Consider the following 26173-nt stretch of genomic DNA (forward strand, 5'->3'; position numbering starts at 1 on the left):
AGATTTTCAGTACAAATCGGCAATTTCATACTTTAACCCCTATTATTACAAGATAGCAAACTAGCTACATGTCTCAGATACCTTATGGGTAAAAGTAAATTATCCTCAAAAAGTTTGAAGTTCCTTACGAACTTATTAATGTCAAAACAAAATATAACGTCACTATGACGGCAAGTCAAATTATGAATGTGCGAATTTATGTTATACTTATTACGAGCGATTAGGTTAGAGCAGTAAGGGAATGCACTTAGTATGAATTTACACCCACACTTCTCATGAATTCTCAAGAACACGCCGATGCTACTATTTACTTCTTTTTTACTAATGTTATTACTATCACCTATTACAAGAATCACTGTTGTATATTTATCAAAGTTGCAACCACTTAACACTGTAATAATTTGACTACAAGTAGCTCCTGGATAGCAACAGTTGACTACCCTTTGTTGTAAGTGGTTACTTAGGTGGTGGCCTAGTCCTACGCCTCAACCGCATCACCAAGCCAATGGACGTGCAATGCCTGTTAAGCTATGTTGATTTGATTCCTTCGAGCCAGATTTGCTTCAGGGACATATTGGCCAACAAGAATGGGAAATTCAATTAAGACAGTTAATTTAATCCAATTTGTACGTCAACACGCGGCCGGATTAATCCTGTGTTCAACTATTTACTTACAAAATTAAATAAAACATGCTAAAGCCTTATGGCTGCTGCTGACAACCACATCTGGCCTGCGTAGGCGGATCATGACTGTGTGCTACACAAACGTACATAAGGGTACATACAATGTTGGCATGTGAAACGAAATGTGTATTTTATTTTTTGTAAGTTGTGACTCTTATTGCAATATATATTCTTTACTGCACTAAATAAATACAACATAAATATTAATTGAAGAGAAGGTGAACAAAGATGGACTTATCTCTAAAAGAGATCTCTTCCAGCCAACTCAAGGCAGTGAGAGCAAAGATTATAAGCAGGCAACAGTGTGCAAGAGAAAATGAGAGAGATTTTTCTTATAATACCAACTGACGAGACGTACAAGTCGTGCGCCTGGTGGTAAGCGACACGCCTGTCCATAACATTTGCAGTGCCACTACGAGCTTTAAATCACAAATATCTGAAGGGCACTGCCACTACGCCCGTCACCCTGAGACATAAATTTACAAGTCCCATATGACTGTAATTTCACCAGTACCCTTACCCTTCCAAACTGGAACGCCGCAATTCTCAGATTACTACTTGGCGGCAGAAATAAGTCAGGTGACAGTACTTCCCTGGTGGAACTCTTTCACTAGGAGCACTACTGCTAAAAAAAATGTTATAAAGTACCAGATAAATAAAAATATAAACACTTTATTATACAACAAAACAAACTACAAATTTGTAACAAAGAAATATAATATTATTGTACAGCGGCAAGCTTATCCCATAAAGGGATTTCCTTCCAGCTAAGCTTTTAATAATTGAAAGGAAAGTTGGTTCTTGAGTCGGCACTAAAATCTAAAAAATCATGAAATTGAATGCTACGTACTCAAGAATAAATTTATTATATCAAACATACACACGAATACCTACATAGTAAACGATGATACATTTATACATATAAAATATATAGTAAAATGAATGATGTTATAGTAAAATGATGATGAATGATGTTTAGTTCCAAACTTTTATTTTGCCGTTAAAGCAGTAACGTGGACGGGTCGACAAGACTAACTTTTAAAGTTTGTCCTACAGTTGTGTATATAATATATAGTATCTGCCGAGACATCGCACACATAGCTCTCTAAACTAGAGGCGGTCGACGTTAAGAGCACTATTCACCTACTCTGTAATCTTTTACTAGCTTCTCCACACTGAGCCTGTGTGACTACTTGCTTACGTATGCATGTTAAAATTCCAAGAAGATTCTTTTTCTCAAACATGTTGGGAAATGTTTGCATTACTTTCAAGAAACGAACACGAAAAGTTTGTCATATATGGACCGTGTGACCTCTTCCCGGCCAAGGCCTGCAAAGTATATATGAAAATTCATTACTGTCCACTTCTCTAAACTTTTAAATATGCCTACTAGATGAACTATGTAAACAGGCAAAAGGAAAACTCACATAGCCAACTGCCAAGTGTTCGTAATTCCATTGTAATCTATATAAACTAAGGTCATCGAGTGTATAAACTCGATGACTAAAGTGCTTGGGTATTCTTTTATAATTTTGGCCTCATTGTATGTTCGTCGCGAAAATAAATTCTAGTGAGAAGAGCAAATACTATGTTGAATATTCTCTTAAATCAAGAATTCTAATTAAAATAGGGCTTGGCCTAAAGGTCTTGTAACCAGGCCATAAACATAAAAAAAAGTCAAATATTACTTTTCATTTTAACATCTTTTTTACTTTCTCTATTAAACATCTTCTCTATATTCTTCTATTATTTCCTCACATAGTTTGATAAAATCACTATATAAGCCTCGGTGGGAACGGGGTTTTTTTGACTCGTATTAATACAACTCATGGTCGACCATATGTACTAATAAACATCACGTTTTCGTTACACTTATAAAGATATGGAAGACAGTGTGAGTTGCGAATAATCACGTCGTTGGAAATTGGTACCTTAATTAGCTTAAAATAAAAACCAACCTCAAATGTAATGTGTATGTATTTGTCGTTGTATAATGGAAGTCGATTGATCAGATAGTATTGGCCCTCGATGCTATAATGCCTAACGACAACGATCGACGGCGTTGAGCGTTTAGCCTATACGAAACTCCAGTTCTGTATTGGAACATTTTCATAAAAAGATGACAACATCTTGAAGAAGAAATATTATATATCTCGTATATGTATAACGTTAGTTTTTTTATACAAAAATGACGGCTCACAAGAGACAACTCGTACTGCTTGTTTTATTTGTTATTTCACACCTTTGGTGTTAAAAGGCTATATCTGCAAAATGATAACTTTTCGAGGAGAGTGAACATTACTGCGTTCCGGTTGCGAATTACGACTCTCACACTGCTCCGTAGTCGAATGGCTTGCACACCGGTTTTCATGGTGTCGTCATCTCAGAGGTTCGGGGTTCGATCCCCGGCCTTTGTCTGGGTGTTCGTGGTACCATCGTTGTTTCCGATTTCCATAACACAAGTGCTTTAGCTACTTACTTTGGGATCAGAGCAACGTATGTGATGTTGTCTAATATTTATTATTATTTATTATTTATATTACTGCTTTGCATACTTACGGTAGTTTAACGAAATGTGCTACTTTCTTATGGTTAGTATAGTCTTATGGCTATATCTTCAAAATGATAACTTTTGCAGGAGAGAACTTTAACGATTCTATGAACGAATGTAGTTGACCTTTTCATGCTTAAATAGGAGACAATTTACTTCATACATGAAGTAAATCATATTTTATTAAGTAGCAGTAGAGTTCCTTGTGAGTTTGTCCAGAGAAGTACTGCCACCTTACCCATTTCTGCCGCCAAGCAGTAAGGTGAACATTACTGGTTTAGGTGCTGGCGAAATTCAGGCATATGGGACTTGCCAATTTATGTCTCAGGAAGACAGACGCAGTTGCAGTGCCTCTTACATCTTTACGATTTACAGCTCTGAGAGGCACTGCAACTGTTATGAACAGGCGTGCCGTTTACCACCAGATCCACGACTTGTTCGTCCCGTTACTTAGTATTATAAAAAATAATGACTTTCATGTGATAAGACCATTTTTGATATATAATCATGTGTGACATTATTATGGTGAAGGTATGATTTGTTTTCGCCATTTTAAGAAATTTTTAACATTTATGGCCTCTAAGTATTACTACAGTAGCATACACGTAAAGGTCCTGATAATGGCTGCATGTTATTGCTATAAATTTAACCAAATTACCCGGTGGTGTTGGTGGTGGCAGGCGGTAATTATTCTACATACGTTGCGACTTACGACTTTCATACTGCTTTGCATACTTAAGGATATTGAACGAAATTTGCTTCTTTCTTATGGTTTGTTTGTTGCAAATTGGTTGGTGGTGGTGATTGGTTTTACTAGAGACTGGAGACGGGAATTTTACTACATAGAGAATGTAGTTACTTGCCTTTACAGGTTATAAGGATCACTATACCACATTGAAAAAAATTGTTTTATGTTTTTGTTTATGTTATAATACTTATGGACTTACTAGTAGCACTTGACATTCTTATACATTTCTATAACTCTGTCAAGCATCATATTACTATTTGTATAGTGATTTGCGTTACTTTGTATACATGTAGCAAAACAACAATAAAATAACCTCCGTAATCATTTTGTTCAATAATATGCTATAAATTTGCAATAGATTTGTCACAGATGGGGCTACGGCAAAAAAGTCGTTAAAAACCAAAATCAAAAATAAAAAAATCTGCAACAAGCACATAGAGAAATTCGTAAGGTTCGCTAGTTCGTTCCGTGGCTTAGTTGGCATAGCGTCTGACACTATGCCAACTAAGTTTGCTGGAAGACGTTGGTTCGAATTCAGCTGGATTGAAGGATTTTTTCTAAGTGTTCATCTCTTATAATCTCTCATAATCATTGCATTAATAATTACAACAAACTATTGGAGTAATTTTATAAAAATAATTGAATTTCGTGGTGGTCAAACATCGTGATATGCAATAACTTAAAAATTGCAATATTAGAATAGAATAGAATAGAAATAATTTATTCTGTATAAGACACAGTAAACACACATTACATTACTAAAAAAATACATAACAGTTTGCGACTACAAAATTACATACAAAGAACAATTGAAAGCTCAGCGTGACTCATTACAAACAATTTAACAGTTTCCGAAAGTGAAAAAAAAAAAGTTTAAAAATAAAACAAAAGACAACATGAATGTCAATCATGTTTTCACTACCATGATATGGCTCGATCTGTAGCTCAGTTTACGAGAACGGTACCCACGATCTGGCATCGGACGCCGGTTTGTGTCTAGTCGGATCGAAGAAATATTTCTTTGCGTCTGTCCGATCTTTGTGTCAATAATAATAATAAAAAATTGCTACTGCATATATTTCGTTCCTGACGACTGTACGTACGACTGAACACACACAAGCACATTCAGCTTTACATCCTGGACGTTAGACTATTTTTATCATAAGTGGCATAAAGTGGAATTTAAATATTGAGCTCAAAACTGAACGTGCTGTTTACTATTGATGCATCTCATAAAGACATTTTATAGAGATTGTAGTTATGCGACTACACTACTCCTTACACTTAATTTATTATTTCAATAATTCTTATAATTATTGTTTTAATAATTCTACAAAGTTCTTTATGCAATTTGATTAGCAATAAAATACCAGCACCGACAAGATTAACTTTAGGCTGGGTATACAAGCGAGCCTCTGAACAGGGAACTCATCCAGCGCCTAGTATACGCAGTGATAATGCTGAAGAGATTTATTGCCCTCATAATTGTGTTAAGCCACTATTTATTGTTTAAACCAGTCCTGTGGCGTGCCCCTAATGAAAATGGCACGAATTCAAAGTATACGTGTATAAGTTACTAGATAACAAAAGTAAACCAAAAAAGTTCATAACGGGTTGTTACCTAAATGTCTTTAAAATCAGAAAGATCAAATTGAATACAAAAATTAAAATATTCTGACATCGTTTCAACTAAGTTTGTGAGATCAATCTTTCAAAATTCTTCCTCATTTAAGTTCTGTTTACCCTTTAGATGGAGTTGTAAATAAAAGGACATGGTAAATAAGAGCAGAGCGATAAAAACGCTTTGTCACGATTCGGCCAGATCGCGAGTCCGGCGTTTCTTGTCGCCGCCGGGACAGGATTTTCCACTCCGCCCGGTCGCATTTGTGCGTACCCCGCACAAGGGAACTCCATTTACCCGCAAAAAATACGTGTACAGAAAAGGGTTGACCAGCTTTGCCGCACTTGTGTGCCCCGTGCCGCCCCACTATACTGTCAATGCGGAATCTGCAAAATACGCCTCTGTTACCTACCAGAACGACCGATCTACAGATTTATTTTACTTCTACAAATTTACAGGAAAAGTATTCTTAAAATATTATGAAACGCTGCTTGGATGTGTCAAAAATGCTTGTAATTATCTTTTAAACTTTTGCTAATTTAGAATTGTTTCAAATTGTACAAGTTAAGAAGTCATTCCCCTACTCAGTCGAGTTTGAAATTAATTGTAAGATGGTGTGAGTTGCTCTAGTGGGAAAAGTGTCATCTTTAACAATTAAGAATTTCACTTCGACACTTCGGTGAAACGCCTAACTTCGGAATAGTAGGGAACAATTTAAATTTATAACTATTTCAATTGAAATTCACGTTATGTAATTGAAGTGCGATGGTCTACTCGATTGCGAGGGCGGTAATGATATTGTAATTTAGTTTTGTTTTCACAGAAGAAAAAACAATGTTAAATATTATTTCACCGTGTCCGAGTGTCACTCTCCATCGATTGCCTTCTCTATCGACATTTTTACCCTTCTTTCATAGACTATTTACATTTTCTATAATATCTAGTCCACTATAAACCTGTAAGTGCTTTGCAATCTTTGTTGCTAACTGTACGTGTCTGGATCTACAAGATTGAATGTCGGAGAGACCCATTTCATTGTAAAACTGCTTTGTACAGTTCACTGAAGAGCTTTAAAATGTTGATGACGTTCCTTGAAGTATACTGGTATTATGTAGCTATATTTAAGCTATAAAGTAAATGAAATTGCATGGGTTGAAAATAACGCCTAAAAGCAGGCAAATCATGACAAAGATCTTAAATCGGATTATTCGAGTTTACACTGTAACCTCCAACTCTATTGTTAATAAATTAAGCATTAAAATAACGAGATATTTTTTAATGTTTTACTTACTCGTAATTTATTTGGGTCAACAAACAGTAGGTAGACACAATTAAAACTTATAATTAATTTTCTTACAGGAAGTATGTAATGAGTGTGTTATAATAAAACGGAAAAATGGTGATGCACATCAACACGAAAAAAATACTATTATTTTTTATATACTTAAAAAAAAAATTATAATCAATGTCGATTGAAAACTTTCAAAATCTCATTAGCCTTAGTCCCATTGTATATTCGTATCTAGGTATCATTTTTCAGATCCTTTTATATTGCATACCTGTATTTTATTACAATCCGGATCAAGTAAGTTACCTCATCGAATCATGATATAATACTATAATAATCATAGATACTATACAGTGTACATGATTGCGATTTTTTTTGTTACCAATCAATTACATACATAGACACATAACAAACAATTATAACAACAATTAATTATTATTAATTAGAATAAGAAAGAATAAGAATTATTATTTGCTGCTTTTTATTCCGATAGAAAGCATGACCCTTGATAAAATTCATAATCAACAACATAAACGGCAGCATGATGGAAACAGATCATTATGATTCTGTTCTATGTTATTATATTACTGTTACAATTAGAGGTGGGTGTTTATAATATTGCTTTTTAAAATAAGCAAATTAATTCGACAATATGAATAATAAGTTTATGAATAAAATTAAAACTCATATTTTACAAATAAACTTACATAACTTAAAAACTTAGAAGTTTATTCTTGCTTTTCGGTATCAACACAACATTGCAAGCTTTTTTAACATAAAAGTCTGTGCGCTTATACGTTTTTCCAAACGATTTTGTAAGCTTCAAACTAAAAAGCGTTTAAGTAAAAGCGTTTAAAACTACATGCTTTTTTTAGAAAAAGCACAACTATTTAACGTTTAAAAAAGTAAGCAGTTATTCCTATCTCTACAGTGTGTCTACAGAGTGAGTACAAGAAGTACAATGTAATTCAAACGAAGAGACGATATACAGGTTGCTAACAAGTTAGATACGGTTACATTTAGAGCTTATTATAATCACTTTTAAATTAGAAATATAAGAAGTCAAGATTTTCTTATACCATCAAGTGACGGGACGAACAAATCGCGCCCAAGATGGCGAGCCACACGCCTGTCCATAACAGTTACAGTGCCACTCAGAGCTTTAATTTGCAAAGATCTAAGGTGCACTACCACTGCGCCCGTCACCCAGAGACACAAGTTGACAAATCCCATGTGCCTGTAATTTCACCAGCACCCTTACACTTCAAAACTGGAACACAGTAATGCTGACATTACTGCTTGACGGCATAAATAGGTAAGGTAGCAGTACTACCCTGGGCAAACTCTTTTACAAGAAGCTCTACTGGTACTCATATATAAATTACTAAACACACCTCTTCCATGACATCTTTTAACTATCTCTCGGCCATCATCACATCTTATTTATACGTCCCACTACTAGGCACGGGTCTCCTCTCAGGTGAGGCTTTAGGCCATAGTCCGCCACACTGGCCCAGTGCAAGTTGGGACTTCATACTTTTTCCTTCTTTACCGAAGGTTCACAACCCTACAGTACAGGTTTCACCACAATGTTTTCCTTCACCGAAAAGCATATGGTAAATTTTAAACTAAATTTCGCACATAAAGTCCGAGAAATTAGAGGTGTGATCCCGGACACGAACTCGAGGCGGTAGGTCAAACCAGCTACCACAGCTTCACTTGCAAAGCGAAACGTCACTACAGGGTGTGAATGATGAAAAAGAATGTAAATGTCACAGTAATTCATCATTGGTTTCTAAATACACAGGCTGACTAAGTTTAAACAGAAAGTTAAATTCGTTTTTTTATACAGGAAAACGAAATTAGAAAATCGCATAGAAAGCATTTTTGATGATGTAAACTATCCATACCTAATTTTTAGCACCTTATCTTCTTCTTCTTCCTATTTAAGCGTCTTCTTGTCGGTGGAGTAATCGGCAACCCATCTCTGTTTTGCCTCCTAACTTTGATTTCCTGACACGTATGGTGTGGTAACCCTTATCTGATCTAAATAAGTTCGTCTCGGTCTTCCTTCTCATGTTTCTAAGAACCTGTCGTGACGTGTGACGTATCAGATGCCCAAACATCGTTCCCCTTCGGTTCTCTATTGTATCTAATAAGTTTCTCTTTTCTTGCACTATTCTTAACACTTCCTCATTGATTTTTCTTTTTTCTCCAGTACCATACCTCAAATGCTTCCAGTCAATCTGACTTTCCGTGACATTGTCCATGTCTCACTGCCATACCATGAAATACTCCAAACGTACCACCTTCATTATTCGTTTCCTGGCCCTTTTTACAATATTTGCTTTTAGTAGATGTTGATTTATTGTTAAAAGTCTTTTTACCTCCCTAGCTTGGAAAAGCTTTCTTTCTCATTACAACTATAATCTATCCACACTAGCGCGGAAAAAGTCTAGAGTCATTGGTTATCAAACTGCCCAAGTATCTAAAATTAGTTATTTCTTTCAATTGTGTGTTGTTTAGGTTTATGATTGTAGTTATCTGGTTTATTGGCGTATGCATATACTCTTCAGCATCTTATATATTATGCAAATACATTGGCAAACGATAAAAACGCGCCTTAATTTCATTTCACAATTTCGTATGTTCGTCGTACACATTTTTTCGTAACCTCCGCGTTATATGGCGCTTAGTTAAAGTATCTAAGTATATCACGTACTTACATATTCTTGATTTCCAAATATAGGCAAGTATAAAATACCGATAAACAGAGCGTAGGCGATCAGCGCTAATATTGTATAAGTTCTGATGGCAAAGTTTCGCGTAACATTTTATTACTTTCACATATGGCTCCGCAGAATTTTGATTGTATTGATGGTATATTACTGAATCTTGGTAAATGATATTTATTGTACAATATTAATGAACCATACAGGTATTTATTTTTTTTATATCAAGTGACAGGGCCAACTAGTCGTGCACCTGGTGTTGAGCGACACGGCTATTCAAAGCAGTTGCACTTATAGTGCCACTCAGAGCTTGAAATCGCAAAGATCTGAGGGACACTGCCACTGCGCCTGTCACTCTGAGACGTAAGTTGACAAGTCCCATGTGCCTATAATGTTTCTGCCTGTTTTATTTGAAATGGGAAAGTAGTTTGGCTGACGGCCACTGGAGCAGTAGGTAATTGACTATTACAAATTGTCTTAAGACTTGAGAATTGTCGTCAGAAGTGGCAGAAGTAGTATCCGTCTTTTACACTAATACATTTCATTTCTCATATCATACGGCTTCTTGATGAATTCAAACTAATATCAAATGCAAAAATTAAAGATAACTTCGTTTCCTTGACGATTTTACACAAGATCGCAGTGGGAGTTTGAGAACGTTGGCGTGTAACAGTAACAACTCGTGCCTATAGGGAGTCAGGGCCGGCCCTATTTTAAAGCGAACAGAACGACCACTCCTTTAGGCGCTAAATCTCAGAAAGTACCTCGGTGACAAAGACAACTAAAAGAAAAAATGTCTTCGTTTTTCAATATTTGCCTGCGAACGTTAGTATGCAAATAATGAGTTTTCATAATAGAAGACAGTGCAGTACCAACTAGCAAGGCTATAATCAATCGACAAATCAGACAGAGACTTGGAAGATCTCACAACATCTTCTAACCAGGTTTCAGGCTTGCTCGCACGACTGGGTTTACACTTAATACTAGTATATTAGCCTCGAATCGGCATTACAGGGACACATAAAGCATCTGCTTTATTATTATGTTTTACATACTTTTAGTCGTGTTATCCTAAAGGTTTCCTACCGCCTCTCAAGCATAGGTTGTAGGTTTTTATTATTGTAGATTCTCGGAATTTGTGTGAAATTTAATTTGAAATTTGCCTTGACATTTTCGGGGAATGAAAACTCGTGATTAAACTTTTTTTATAATACAAATGACGGGATGAACAAGTCGTGCGCCTAATGGTAAGCGACACGCCTATTCATAACAGTTGCAGTGCCATTCAGAGTTTTAAATCGCAAAGATCTTAGGGGCACTGCCTCTGTGCCCGTCACCCTGAGACATAAGTTGACAAGTCTCATGTCCCTGTAATTTCACCAGCTACCCATACCCATATCGCTAGACCCATGCCCGGCAGTGGAACGTATAAATGGGTTGATAATGATATTTTTTAGACGTGCATGACTTGGGTATGTATTGTATACTTGTAGCACACCGGCAATATAAGCAGGTTCACTTATTTATCTACTGACACTCTCACGTCAGAAACAGCGACAAGCCATCATTTCCTGCGATATTAACTAATGGTAAAGTAATGGTGACGCTTACGCTGTTCACTTACTCACCCTGCTCGGTCGGCACACTCGCGACTCATATATATAAAACGTTCTGATAACTGATTAAGGGGGCGTAACGACAGGTGAAAGGAATTTGTTCACAGTTTCTCGAGAAGTTTTACGTATTTATTTTTTTATCATTTTTTATCATTTATATTTTTATACTTAATTATATTTTAAAGTAGGTATTTTACTATATCATAACGTCGCCTTACTTTCTCTAACACGTATCTTAAAGTACAAAGTAACTGAAATGCTAAAAATGCGTTGTATATACAAATTTGCAAGCTGATTTCAAATCACATGTCCTTCATATTCACACACTGGCTTTTCTGGATTCTTAAAGTAATGCATCCAAATTAACACCCTTGATAAGAAATTTAAAACAAATAGAATGTTTGCCGTCTCCTGATAAATCACTCTATAAGATACATGTTTGATAAAGTAAGGCATCGAAGGCGTTTTTTCGTTGTTTTTAAGTTATCGGGGGATTAAAATTATGTTAATAAAGTCAAATACAAAAATTAAAATTGATGGATTTTGGTTTCACGTAAAAAACAACCTTTTAAAAGTAAATAAATGACAATAAATTTACACAGGTACATAATCCACGTAAGGCTGCCAGACGGACTGCATGCGTGAAGTCGGTATATAGGTACAACTACATGCAGTCGACATTGATTGCAGTCGCCGTGTCCATAACTTAGCAGCTTAATGTATTTTTTAATGTCGAAATGGAAGCACAAATGTTACATATGGCTTGTCATTGTATTCAGAACACTTATGATTCCAAGTATTGACTTTACTTTTTAGTAAGGAATTACACGTATCACTATCGAAATCCTTCCTTTTAATTTGTCAATAAACTCACGTCCACGATTATCTCTGCGATAAAATTTGTTGTAATCAAAGGTGCCATACAAAATATTTAAATAATTGTGTAAATGGGAAATAAATCCGTCGATAGAAGTTTCACCAACCACGTTTTGTTTTACCATTATGGTGATTAAACCTTTAAGTGATCGTTACCTTTTACGGTTGCTGAAAAAAAATGTTTCATACACAAAAAAAAACACACTCTTACGAATGTCTTTTGCTGCTTTTGATTTTCGGACTATCATTCACATAGACTGAAACCGACTTGCTGTTGAAACTTTGACGGCACGCATTAACTGCAAACATGCAGACCATCTGTTAGCAGCCTAATTAATAAACGTATTTACCATAGAAATTGAAATAAATTTTCTGTGGTATTTATTGAATTAATTTCCACAATCATCATCTAACAACATTTTATGCAATGTACGTTGTTTAGATCCAGACTTGTTCCTTTTTTTGGTGCTGTTTTTTCCATTGGAAAAGACAAACGCACTAATGCGCCATACAGCCAAGACTGAGAGTAATCTCGTTCTTGTATTCCATTACAAGAATTAAATGTCTTCGACGAAATAATATAAAATTGGACATTCTTCATTTATCAGAAGATCTGGTAAAGAAAGCGGGATGTTTTCAAGGGTTTCGTATAGTTCACTTAGAGGATGGAAAAAAATAAAGAAAGGAAAGGAGCTGCTTTATCTACGGAATAAACGTCCCTACCTAAACCAAAAATGTCCACCACAAATGGCGGATTTAGTGTTGTACCATAATCATAGATAAGTCAATATCGATATACAAATGTATGGCTTGAATGTTGAAACTGTCGTTACTGTGTGTCGTTATTATGTTCGCAAATTTGAGTAGTTTACTGTAATCGAAGTATGATTAATACTAGGTTATTATTACTAGGCAAGTAATGAGCCATTTTAATCAAAATTAAATATAAAGTTTTTTACCAATAAATGTAACGATGGAATTGCATTATCATGTAATCTAGTAACATTCAAAGTTCTATTTAAATTTGAATGGAGCGAACAAGCAAAGATGGTATTTGATCCAATGTTTATGTTCGGCAGTCCTATAATTTCCAACCATTCTTTATTTCTTTTCTCATTTGTAGGTAAACTTTAAAAATAATAATAATGAAATAATAAAAACCTCGTAGTGAATTGTTTCAATAACAGAATATCGATAATATGTCTGCTACAAGAACAACACTATCTCAAAATAATCGTTATAAACAATCATCAAAATATACTAACAAACAGGCAATCTAAAGTAACAAAAGCAAAATTTGCAAGACTTATGAATAAACTACTTAAATGAGTCTAATTATATATATAGATATTTCGGCTATTGTATGATTTATAGGCAGAAAAATAACACATGCCGGTGTAATGTAACATTCGGTTGATTTCCGCTTTTTCTACTGCCGCACCCCTTAATGTTGCAGCGACGCATTTTGGTCAATACTTAATTGTTCTGACTGTCAATATTTTTGTCCATTTCATTACAATTCATGCGAACAATTCACTAAAGCATTTGGCCAAACATTGGTTTTGACGTTTGATGTACTTCCCTTTGACAACCGGATACGGATGTCAAAGGGTACTCCAAAAATGGTAAAATGAAAACAGTTGGCATTTAAGATGACGTTACGTATTTTCGATTCCCGTGTTTGACATAAATCAATGTAGTGCTATCTCTTTTGGATTACGACGGCACGCAGTAGTTAACCAAAGACAATAAAATGTTTATGTTTTCACCGTCTAAATGCATCATATACATATAACGTCTGATTTATATACCGTAGACCGGGGTTACTTTGATTCTCGGGATTACTTTGATCAAAACTTCCTTTTAATAAAACTACAAATTACGTAAAAGGCAGCTACTTTTGGGAGATTTTTTTTTCGGGTGGCAATACTGATAAACAGTCAAGTTCATTTCTGCGGGTGCGCTGGAGATTTCCCTGTATTTTATGTACAAAAAGGTAAGTTTTCCGTTAAAACATATTTTTAATTAAAAAAAATGTGTTGCAAAACTTCATGCAGCTCAGTGTGTGTTAGTATCATGAATTTTTTGGATAGAATCAAAAGTATTGTACATTTGTGAATTCATAACAAAATTTTTTATTGTTCTAAACTTGATGCTTCCATTATGGCGTCGGTTTATTTTATGCGGGGTGTCATTGATAGGGTGCATGGTGTGAGATTGATCAAGAGTCAAAGTCACCCCAACTGCTAGCAGGAAAATTTGCTTTGTGGCTTTGCTTATAATTTTTTTATATTATTTGTTTTGAGAACGATGCCACGAACACAAACTAAACATCTAACTGAGAACTAGGTTCCCGAGTACCGAAATTACTCGAGAAGCCAGGTTAGAAGAAGCATTGAGTCAAATCGTGGTCGGTAAGCTAACCATGAGACTCATCACTCATCATCACTCAATCATGAGACATAACAGCTTTATGATACATCTTATGGAACTTTGTATAATAAATAACAACAATCTCTAATTAAAACAAATGTTCTGTCATATTTATTAGTTTTATTCAATCAAAGTTAACCCAAGATATAAAAACAGCAATAACTTTTTCCCTGTAGACTGACTTTTAATTTTTTTTCTGTTTTAGGATAGTAATTGGGGTTAGTTTCAATATTCATACTAAAAAAGGGGGGTTTCAAAGTAACCCCAAATCAATTATAACTTTAATCACGCTGTTTTTATTTTTTTTTTCCTCAAAAAGTATTGAAAAATTGTTTGTTGTTTTAACGTTTTTAGAGAGAACTATTAAAACCGATAATTCGACGTTTTTTTATTTAAACAAATCACAAGTTAAAAAGTTATAGACTTTAAATTTCAAAATTGATCAAAGTAACCTCGGTTTACGGTATGTCAATATAACATGTCCTTTGGTTTCCATCTTAGACTATGGATTAGTCATCGTTTGACGTGTTTTGTCACAACTCGCAGTCGCTCAAGAAGTGTCGATTTTTCTGCACAAATCAAAGGCGTTCGGCCAACAGTAGTCAATTGACATTGTATAATGTATGCGAAACATGCTTAGACTAACACTGTCTCTTGTTACATCTCCTGTTATACCATGTTTTAAGCAAATAAACGTATGATAATAATATTATTATTGATGATATTACTACTTTCAATTATTTCCAAAATTAAATGGAAGTATTAAAGATTCACTTAACTCAGTCACTGGTATTAATTCTATACCAATGTATAAATACAAAAAGTTTACACTATTTGGAATCTGTTCAAAAATTTCTCTTTCAAAAAGTGAATCTTGAGGTTGGAAATGCATAAGGATTTATATTTTAAAGTGTTCTCTATTTTAAGTACTCTCAAATTACAAATATTATTTTTTTCTGTTCAAATTCACTTTTCCTATTTGAGTATGTTTGCAAAACAATCAATTCAAAATTTCATGTGACATTCCCGGATATTCACATATAACCTAAAATATTCCCAAATGGAATATTGATCTACTTCAATTAAATGTCTACATGTCGATAATGACTTATCGAGAGATTATGGTACGCCACTAAGGAAATCCGCCATTTGTTCGTTCAATTTTTATTTAGGTATGCCTTAGACTATGGAAACTAAAGGACATGTTACGTTGACATATATAAATCAGACGTTATATGTATATGATGCATTTCGACGTCGAAAACATAAACATGTTATTGTCTTTGTTTAACTATTACGTGCCGTCTTAAGCCAAAAGAGATAGCATTACATTGGTCTGTGTCAAATACGGGAATCGAAAATACGTAACGTCATCTTAAATGCCAACCGTGTCGTTTCGCAGTACATGAGGTCTTAGACTATGGAAACTAAAGGACATGTTACGTTGACATATATAAATCAGACGTTATATGTATATGATGCATTTCGTCGTCGAAAACATAAACATATTATTGTCTTTGTTTAACTATTACGTGCCGTCTTAAGCCAAAAGAGATAGCATTACATTGGTCTGTGTCAAACACGGGAATCGAAAATTCGTAACGTCATTTTAAATGCCAACCGTGGCCATTTCAAGTACATGAGGTACATGATACCGTTGTCAAAGGGAAGTACATCAAATGTCAAAACAAATGTTTTTCCAAATGTATTATTGAATTATTCACATGTATTATAATTAAATTGGACAAAAATATTGACAGTGAGAATAATTAGGTATTAATAAAAATGCGACGCTGCAGCATTAAAGGATGCGGCTTTAGAAAAACTGCAAATCAATCGAATGTTACATTGCACAGGCATGTGTTATTTTTTTGTCTATAAATCACACAATAGCCCGAATATTTGATGTAATTAGACTTATTTAAGTAGTTTATTTATAAATCTTGCCAAATTTTGCTTTTGTTACTTTAGATTGCCTGTTTGTTTGTATATTTTGATGATTGTTGTTAACGATTATTTTGAGATAGTGTTGATCTTGTAAGCATACATATTATCGATATTCTGTTATTAAAACAATTCACTATGAGGTTTTTATTGTTTTATTATTATTATTTCAAGTTTTCCTAGAAATGAAAAAAGGAAGAAAGAATGGTTGGAAATCATAGGACTGCCGAATATAAACGTTGGATCAAAGACCATCTTCATTTCTTCGCTTCATTTTGAAGAGTCAAATTTTAACAGAACTTTAAATGTAACTAGATTACATGACAATGCTATTCCATCATTAGGTTTATTGGTATTAGGTTTATTTATTTAGGTTTATTGGTTTACGTTATGTAAATATGTACTAAAATGTAGGTTAAAGGCGTACCTCTTAAAGTAATTTTTATATTTTATTTAGTAAGTACAATTAATACTACGTAATGTTAATTACAAGTAAAGTAGGTATAATTAAGCAAGAATGCGCATGTCGCCAACAAACTGCACAGCAGTTTGGTGACTTTTACTAAATAAGTTACCAGTTGTAATGTTGAAAATAATTTTTTTTTGAAGTTTTAAAATGTGTGTTGACATTTATAATAATATACCACTCGAGATTAAATTATCAGACTTGTGTTTGTTTAGGCATACTTTGGTTACAGTAAACTAAAGAAACAAAAATTCAAGCCATACATTTGCATGTCGATAATGACTTATCGATAGATTATGGTACAACACTAAAGAAATCCGCCATTTGTAACTTTCAAATTTTGGTAATATGCACGTTGATTCTGTACTTAGGGCAGCTCCTTTCTTTTATTTTTTTCCATCCTCTAAGCATGAGGTACATGATACAGTTGTCAAAGTGAAGTACATTAAATGTCAAAACATATGTTTTTCCAAATGTACTATTGAATTATTCGCACGTATTATAATTAAATTGGACAAAAATATTGACAGTGAGAATAATTAGGTATTAATAAAAATGCGCTCGCTGCAACATTAAGAGATTTGGCTTTAGAAAAAGTGCAAATCAATCAAATGTTGCATTATACAGCATGTGTTATTTTTTTGTCTATAAATCACACAATAGCCGAAATATTTCATGTAATTAGACTTATATAAGTAGTTTATTTATCTTGCCAAATTTTGCTTTTGTTACTTTAGATTGCTGGTTTGTTTGTATATTTTGATGATTGTTGTTAACGATTATTTTGAGATAGTGTTGATCTTTAAGCATACATATTATCGATATTCTGTTATTAAAACAATTCACTACGAGGTTTTTATTGTTTTATTATTATTCTTTTTATTGTTTCAAGTTTTCCTACAAATGAAAAAAGGAAGAAAGAATGTTTGGAAATCATAGGACTGCCGAATATAAACGTTGGATCAAAGACCATCTTAATTTGTTCGCTTCATTTTGAAGAGTCAAATTTTAACGGAACTTTGAATGTAACTAGATTACGTAACAATGCTATTCCATCATTAGGTTTATTGGTAAATAATTTTATGTTCAATTTAGATTAACAAGACTCATTGGCTAGTTATTCTCAGTTCCTGAAATCAAAATTATCCACTCGTTTCTGATTTTTTCCAATGACAACTCTAACTATTAAAAATGACTATTTTAAGGTGTGCATGAAAAATAATATTCCTTGAAATTAGAAGACGAAACTTTGCATAAATATTTTACAATAAAAATGGTAAAAAAATGGCATGACAGTTTTTCAAAAATGCGGCGAAATGGGGTAATAAAGTTTTGTATGGTAACTTTTTAACGCGTCGTGGTGCGATTTGCTTCACACTTGAATATTTTTCATTTGTATAAAAATGGTACGCGGACGAAGTCGTGGGGAAAAGCTAATACATGATAATTGTTGATTTCCGATAATTGATTTTTACAACTGCTTCCATTATTTCTGTGTTAAAATTGCTTGATAGAGTAATTTGCTTAAGAAAGCCCGGGAATTAACGGGAATACTAGAATCCGCAGAAACCTGAATAGACTTGTATTTGATAGTTAGTTAAAAGACGTTACGTAAATATGTACTAAAATGTAGGTTAAAGGCGTACTTCTTAAAGTAAGTTTTATATTTTATTTAGTAAGTACAATTAATACTATGTAATGTTATTTACCAGTAAAGTAGGTATAATTAAGTAAGAATGCGCATGTCACCAACAAACTGCACAGCAGTTTGGTGACTTTTACTAAATAAGTTACCAGTTGTAATTTTGAAAATAAATTTTAAAATGTTTAAAAATGTGTGATGACATTTATAATAATATCTCTCTCGAGATTAAATTATTAGACTTGTGTTTGTTTAGGCATACTTTGGTTACCGTAAACTAAAGAAACAAAAAAAAAAACAGTTTCAACATTCAAGCCATACATTTGCATGTTGATAATGACTTATCTATAGATTATGGTATAACACTAAAGAAATCCGCCATTTGTAACTTTCAAATTTTGGTTATAAGCACGTTGATTCTGTAGTTAGGGCAGCTCCTTTCTTTTATTTTTTTTCCATCCTCTAATAGGTATGCACGTTCATTCCACACTTAGGGCAGCTCCTTTCTTATATTTTTTTTCCATCCTCTAAGGATTCCATAGTGTACGATAGTTCAAAAAGGTTATTGATGAGGATTTTAATAGTACATTATGATACAAGTGTGCTAAGTTGGTCATTACACACGAGGCGTTATTACTCGCGCGAGCCGCAGGCGAGCGCGATAAGAAAGCTGAGAGTGTAATGATCAAAGCACACGTGTTTCATACGACGTTTTTCAACACATTTGCGAGGAAAATGAAACAAACTTGAGTAAAATGGAAATGAAAAATAGCTTTATTTGGCATTAATTAAAAGTTTCATATGCAGCCATGTATTTTTCTCTGGATTTCGAAGGTAATAAACTGTCACTTGCGTTTTGTGCCTCTGTGAGGATTTCGGGCGGTGTTAAATCCATCAAAATGTTTTCTTCCGTGCTTGAGCAGGACATTTTAAACACCTAGGTAATTATCTAACACACAGCGTATATAAATGTTTCGAACGTATCAATGGAAATTGGCGCGCAGAGTTATTTTTTCTGCGCCTGGCGCCGCGGCGCGGATATGCGCGCGCAGGTGCTTCGGCCATAATGAGACTTAGGTGAAATTCCTAAACAGCCAATGCGAAATAATATAAATATGTCCTTATTTCACTCAAATTCGTGTAAAATATTATCCAAAATAAGTAATTTTATTCAATTAAAGTTTTATAGGTGTATATTGTGTATGTTTTTCTATATTTATCACATCAAATAAGAAACATAAATTTATTAATAAAAATATTATTTGTAAGGTAAGACTACACAACCGTATTAAACAGAAATAAAAAAAAAAACTGTGACCCTGTTTGTTTGGGATTACTGTCATTGTAATTTGAATCTTATAATATGTAGGTTAGAGCTGTTTTTTTAATAGACCAAGTTAATTTCAAAGACATAACCCGGATAATTTAAGAATGCATAGTTTTAATACATAGGCCTTGTTGTGAGATACATCTTAATCCGGTTAAGCCTATACTTATTACACACACGTTTCGTAATATAATTACAAACGCGTGTTCAATAGCTAGGTTTATGAGCCTAAAAGCGATACAATAAGAAGCCCGTTACGAGCAAATGTGTTGAAAAATTATTAATGGTTGTCATCACACTGTCAAGTGATATAAATAAAAAAGATTTCATAAGAAGTATTTAAAATACTTGATATGATATCAGGAGAATGTCAGGAGCTCTTTACAATAATTTAATGTCCCAAATGTGATTTAATTATAAGAATAATTGGTAGGTCAACGAAGTATAAACAACGTTACTTGTCTTACTTATTACGACGCCATCGAGTCAGTTTGATGTAAAATCCTAGAAAAACACTCGTTCATTTACCAATTCAAATATTTTTTTATGATACTAAGCGACAGGAAGAACAAGTCGTGCGCCTGGTGGTAAGCCACACGCCTGTTTATGACAGTTGCAGAGATCGAGGATCTGAGGGGCACTGTGTCACTGAGCCCATCACCCTGAAATATAAGTTATCAAATCCCATGTGCCTGTAATTTCGCCTGTACCCTTACCCTTCAAAATCGGAACATAGTAATCGTCACATTACTGCTTGGCGGCAGAAGTAGGTAATGTGACAGCACTTTCTTAGATGTACTCTTTCACAGGGAGCTCTACTGCTCTTTGTGAAATAAAAAAAATACTGTAACAATTATTTAGGTCAGGGGAACGCAACATATGGCTAAACTACTTATTTCAATACCACTTCGATAGTATTATAACATAATATGTAGTTGCAAGAAGACCAAGAAGAGTGTAGTAGTTATACATGTAAATTTGAGACGGGGCAGCAAGGCCAGCCACCTTAATCGTTTTAGTTACAGGAAACCGATTCTAGAAGACTATCCATGAATTATGAAGATATTTTGATTGGCATTCACAGATTTTGGAAAAATGGTACAGTCAGCAAGATAAAAGGCAATTTTTACAAAACTTTTTTTTATGCTTTTCGATCCAGTCTCTGTTAAGGATCAATACTCTCTAGGGGACCAACTGAAGTAAGAGTACTCGAAATGTCAGAAATCTCAAAAAACTTTTTACCATACATTTTGTAGGGACATATTTAGTAATCAGGTAGTTAAGGAAACTATCAAATTGACAACGAATTATGTATTAGTTAAATGAAATTTATAAAAAAAATACAGCATTGTTCAAGAATTGAAAGACGCACTTGCAGTAATTTTCAATGGAATCCATCCGAGTAAAATTTCAGCCGACAATTTGCTCTTTGCGGAAGATAGCGAATCGATGCATCCGCCAAGGCGGCAATAAATTCGAGTACTTACTATCATATATTTTTTATGTTATTTTGCTTTTTGTTATTGTTTTTATTTTGAAATACATAATACGTTGTCATGTAAAAGCAAAATTTCAATTTCGTTGTCAATTTGTTAGTTTCCTTATTGTTCGTTTCCTTAACCTAGAATAACTGATTACTAAATATGTCCCTACTATTCGATCCGGTCTCTGGTAAGGATCAATAGTCTCTATGGGACCAATTGAGGTAAGAGTACTCTAAATGTCAGAAATCGCAAAAACTTTTTACCATACGTTTTGTAGGCTCCTATTTAGTAATCAGTTATTCTATATTATAGTTAAGGAAACGAACAATAAGGAAACTAACAAATTGACAACGAAATTGAAATTTTGCTTTTGACGAATAACTAAAAGCAAAATAACAAAAAGTCTACTATAGTAAGTGCTCGAATTGATTGCCGCCTTGGCGGAACATCGATTTGCTCTCTTCCGCAAAGAGCGAGTAGCGGCTGAAATTCTACTCAGATGGATTCTATTGAAAATTGCTGCAAGTGCGTCTTTCAATTCTTGAACACTTGTATTTTTTTTTATAAATTTAATTTTTTACATAGCCCCAAAGAAAAAATCAAGGGGCGTCAGATCAGGACTGCGCGGTAGCCATTTGATACGACTATGTGTTCCAATTAATTTGTTTCCACACTTGAGAATATTTTGATTAAAAATCGTCTTAAAAGTGACAATTCTCTATTAACAAAACAAAACAAAGCTGTTCCAAATTTAAAAAATAGTGATATAATTATAATTTGGTTTTACTTAAGTCTTATTTTTAGAGTAGTGGCCAGTTTCGTTTCTAACAAAAACTTTTCATTTAAAATGTGTGGTAAAAGATTTTTGCGATTTCTGCCATTTCGAGTGCTCTTACCTCAGTTATACTATTGATATATAGACTATAGATCCTTACCAGAGATCGGATTGAATGGCATAAAAAAAAGTTTTGTAAAAATTGCCTTTTAAAGATAAAAGCAAGACCTGACTGTACCATTTTTTCAAAATCTGTGTACGCCTATCAAAATATCTTCAAAATTCATGGATAGTCTTCTAGAACGGTTTTCCTGTAACCACAACGATTAAGGTAGCTTTGCTTGGACGTTGCTGCCCCGTATCAAATTTACATCCTCTATAGTCGCAGTAGAACTCCTTGTGAAAGAGTTCGTCAAAGGAAGTACTGCCAGCTTAACTATTTCTGCCACCACTTCCAGTTTTGAAAGGTGAGGGCACTGGTGATATTACAGGCACATGGAACCTGTCAACTTACATCTCGCGGTGACGGGCGCAGTGGCAATGCCCCTGAGATCTTTGTGGCTTTTAAAGCTCTGAGTGGTACTGCAACTATTACGGACAGGCATATTACTTAACCAGCCGCACGACTTCTTCGTCCTAACCCTTTATATTACAAAAAAATTATGATATGAGTGCTGGGCAGGTATCTTTCGATACTTACACTCGTAATTAGGTTGCGGTAGTACAGATTCGACGCTATCGTAAGAAGGGAATCGATAATGCTGTTGAAGCTCAACTGTTTTAGCAACTCCATTAAGTATTTTCGAGATCGCATATCGGTCGTTAAATCTTTTTGCTCTGTGGCAGTTGGCCTCACACGTCTATATTCCAAAATCACATTCAAAATGGACATTTTGACAAATTGACAAATTTATCGTTATTGTGGCATATAATTACGATTACATATTATATATTAAGTCCGACTCACATTTGTCTGACGTGTCGTATCGCGACTCTTCCGAACGGTATCGGTTTCATAGACACAGCACAAGCCGTCACGTCAGATTGCGGCACATTAAAAAATCTAACCATATTAAATGTATGAAACCGATACCGTTCTGACGTAGCACGACACGACACTTCAGAAATGTAAATTCGCTTATACATCAATACAATGTTCTTATGGAAACACTCATTTAGGTACTGCCATATTATCTCGGGACTTGTCAACAGCAATAATTTTTGTGAATGAGTTTTTGTTTACAATCATTACGCGCTTGAAGGTGCAACTACGTAATTCAACTGTTAGTCAAATTTATTTTATCTCTAAAACATTATCGCTTCTCCAGTAACAATGGAAATATTAGTGAAAATAGTGAAGAGCGGCATACTAGCTTTCGAAAGTGAAAAGAGTGCGAAAGTGGTAACTCGCTGTATTTTTGTACGGACGCGTTCGACCGATACGGGTACTTTCAACGCTCACAAAGAAAATACCCAGTGAAAATATGTACAATGGTTTATGGTGTAACGGGGTGGTATCCACATCTCGACGTCGTAGCGCCTATTTTGCGTGTGGGAAAAATAAATAGTAGGATACTTACGTTTTGTATCTGGTTCATTTTTGTGAAATGTCGGCCGAACTCCCATAAATCCACGCCGAATTTTAACGCCCAGTTTTTGACTCTGCAACAAAATTGAAATCAACCTTTATTACGGCTGAGTCAATTTCCTCGTACGTATCAGTTAAACGACGAATTTCCCATTAAAGGAAGCAAATTCCCTGTTAAAATGCATTCGCCTATAAAGCAAAACTCAAGGGCGGAAGAAGCGATATCTGCGACGACGCTTAAGACGAAATCTTTTAACATTCATCATAATTCTGTGACGGAGGAGTAAATGTGATTGGGGGAAGCAGGTTAAGCATTTTTTCCAGTTCGCTAACCGCCCCTTATTTCGTATAAATGCGTTTGGGGGGTTATTTTATTTGTGACAAATATAAATGTATAGCGATCAGGGTGATGGGAGGAGCGATTGAATTAACGTTTGGGGCAGGTAGCGGTGGCCTATGCTCCCGCCGACGCCGTGCGCGCCCTGCCGCCGCCGCCTGCCGCGGCGCGATTGAAAATGTTGCCCCATTAATTATCAGTTTCTTCCACCAGTCTCGGATACTTTTTATAGCTGAGATTTAAATCATTGCAATATTTCAACCATTTCCGATTTTTGTTACTTTTCGGAAAAGAAAACAAATCATTAAATATTCATGACGGAATTTCGGTTGGAGGGAACATTTATTATTATATTCACTAATTGTAGGCTTGTGTAATCAATGGTTTTACTTATTTTCATACAATTTTTGTTGTTAATAATAAAAATGTCTTTATAATTAAATACGGGAAAAGTGTGACAATTGCAATAAAAACAGTAAGATTGATGTGGACTACAAGGTATAAGATACAACCGAAGAGGCGAAGTATGGCGTACACGACGTACTTATGTCATTACGAAAACAAATACAAATACAAATTAATAATAGTAAACGTGAAATAACTGCGTCATTTTCTCATTACACGTAACTTTACTTCAGTATTGCGTTTAAGTGACAAAGGCGTGACAGGTCAAATCAATCGAGGCGAGGTAATGTGAAAATCAAACAACAAACGCAGCTCCTCGAAGATAGTACGTCGGGCTAGCAAACAAACTCCCTGCGTACTATTTATTGCATTGTTTTCCTTACTACCATCTTTGTTTACCTAACAGATACTAGATATCGGTGTATACGTATACACTTCTTTACTTATACGAGTATTAAACTGGGAGTCATGTTGGTACAGAACATTTTTAGTAATTCTCCATTTGAAATTATTTCTGTACTTATTATTATATTAATAAACCATGTAAAACATTCCGAGTTCCCTATTGTTGTCGTACTAATATCCGATGTCACTCGCCTATTACAAGAATGTGTAAAACTTACAACGAAAGAACTGTTAGCAGTCCTGATTTAGATATATTTAATGATAGTATCGACACCTTTAAAAGTAAATTTATTAACTAAAAAAAATTCCTTTAGTACTTCTCAGTGTATTCTATTGCTATCAAATTTAAATATGTGTGTATGTTAATTTGTCGACATTTTAATATAGTTTGTTTGTTATTTTGAGATTGCCGTCAACACTTATAATTGTTGTGTTTACCTGGCAAAGGTGATCGATCGGGACCAGTGTAAATTGAACTTAAGAATGAGGACAACCAAACATCTTGGGTAACTGCGGCAAAATCAAAACTTGGAATCACTTGCTCCGGCATTGTCTCAAGTGCTCATCCTTCTAAGTCTCGTGACACTGTATTCATATGCGAAGCTTAACACCTTATAATACATTTTACTTAAAGACCACGTTAGTAAAAACATTAAAGTTTGTTGTTTTGGTGCTTGTCAGCAAGAATTATTTTTTGCTAACAAGGACCTGAAGGAAGTGGGGAAATCGTACCTCCCTCCACAATCTTCAGGATGGAGTTAGCCCGTAGACCACAGAGCAGTGATGATCTTTTTTTTGCGCATACATTCCAATTGCGGAAACCAGGCAGCTCCATTAACATCATGAATCCGTTATTATATTGCATGCGAAAGGTGCTTACAGCCTCTCATGCTCTCATGAAATTGCACCATAGGTTGCAAGTGTAGTATACTGTCAATAGGCCTTGAAGGGCGTAATTTTTCTCTTCCCAGTACAGCACACAAACTGCCGACCAACATATTACATCTGTCAGCAATTGTATTTCTAAATATAAAGAAACTTCGATGTAACCTGAAATGTCCAACCTGCACAGCGTAGACGCTGGACTGGTGCAGTCCCCTAGGACTAAACAATTATTTTTTTAGAGCAAAGCCGTGTCCGACTGTGGGACGTTTATTGAATATATACGACTACTATACTTTATCTTTTCACGAGGACAGTCTATAAATGATACAGAACGACATTTTATTAATCGTGTTATGTATTAAAGAT

General features: G+C 34.5%; 1 protein-coding gene across 1 annotated transcript in view; it reads right to left on the reverse strand.

The window, feature by feature from the left end:
- LOC113229940 (voltage-dependent calcium channel subunit alpha-2/delta-3) overlaps positions 1-26173 on the reverse strand; it is a 131037-nt gene that overhangs the window by 87092 nt on the left and 17772 nt on the right. The window contains exon 2 of the mRNA XM_026463631.1: positions 23768-23849. Coding sequence (XP_026319416.1) covers positions 23768-23849 — 82 coding nt within the window. The remainder of the gene's footprint in view (positions 1-23767; positions 23850-26173) is intronic.

The sequence above is a fragment of the Hyposmocoma kahamanoa genome, unplaced genomic scaffold (genome assembly GCF_003589595.1).
Source record: "Hyposmocoma kahamanoa isolate Upper Pololo Valley unplaced genomic scaffold, ASM358959v1 63, whole genome shotgun sequence".
Taxonomy (NCBI): domain Eukaryota; kingdom Metazoa; phylum Arthropoda; class Insecta; order Lepidoptera; family Cosmopterigidae; genus Hyposmocoma; species Hyposmocoma kahamanoa.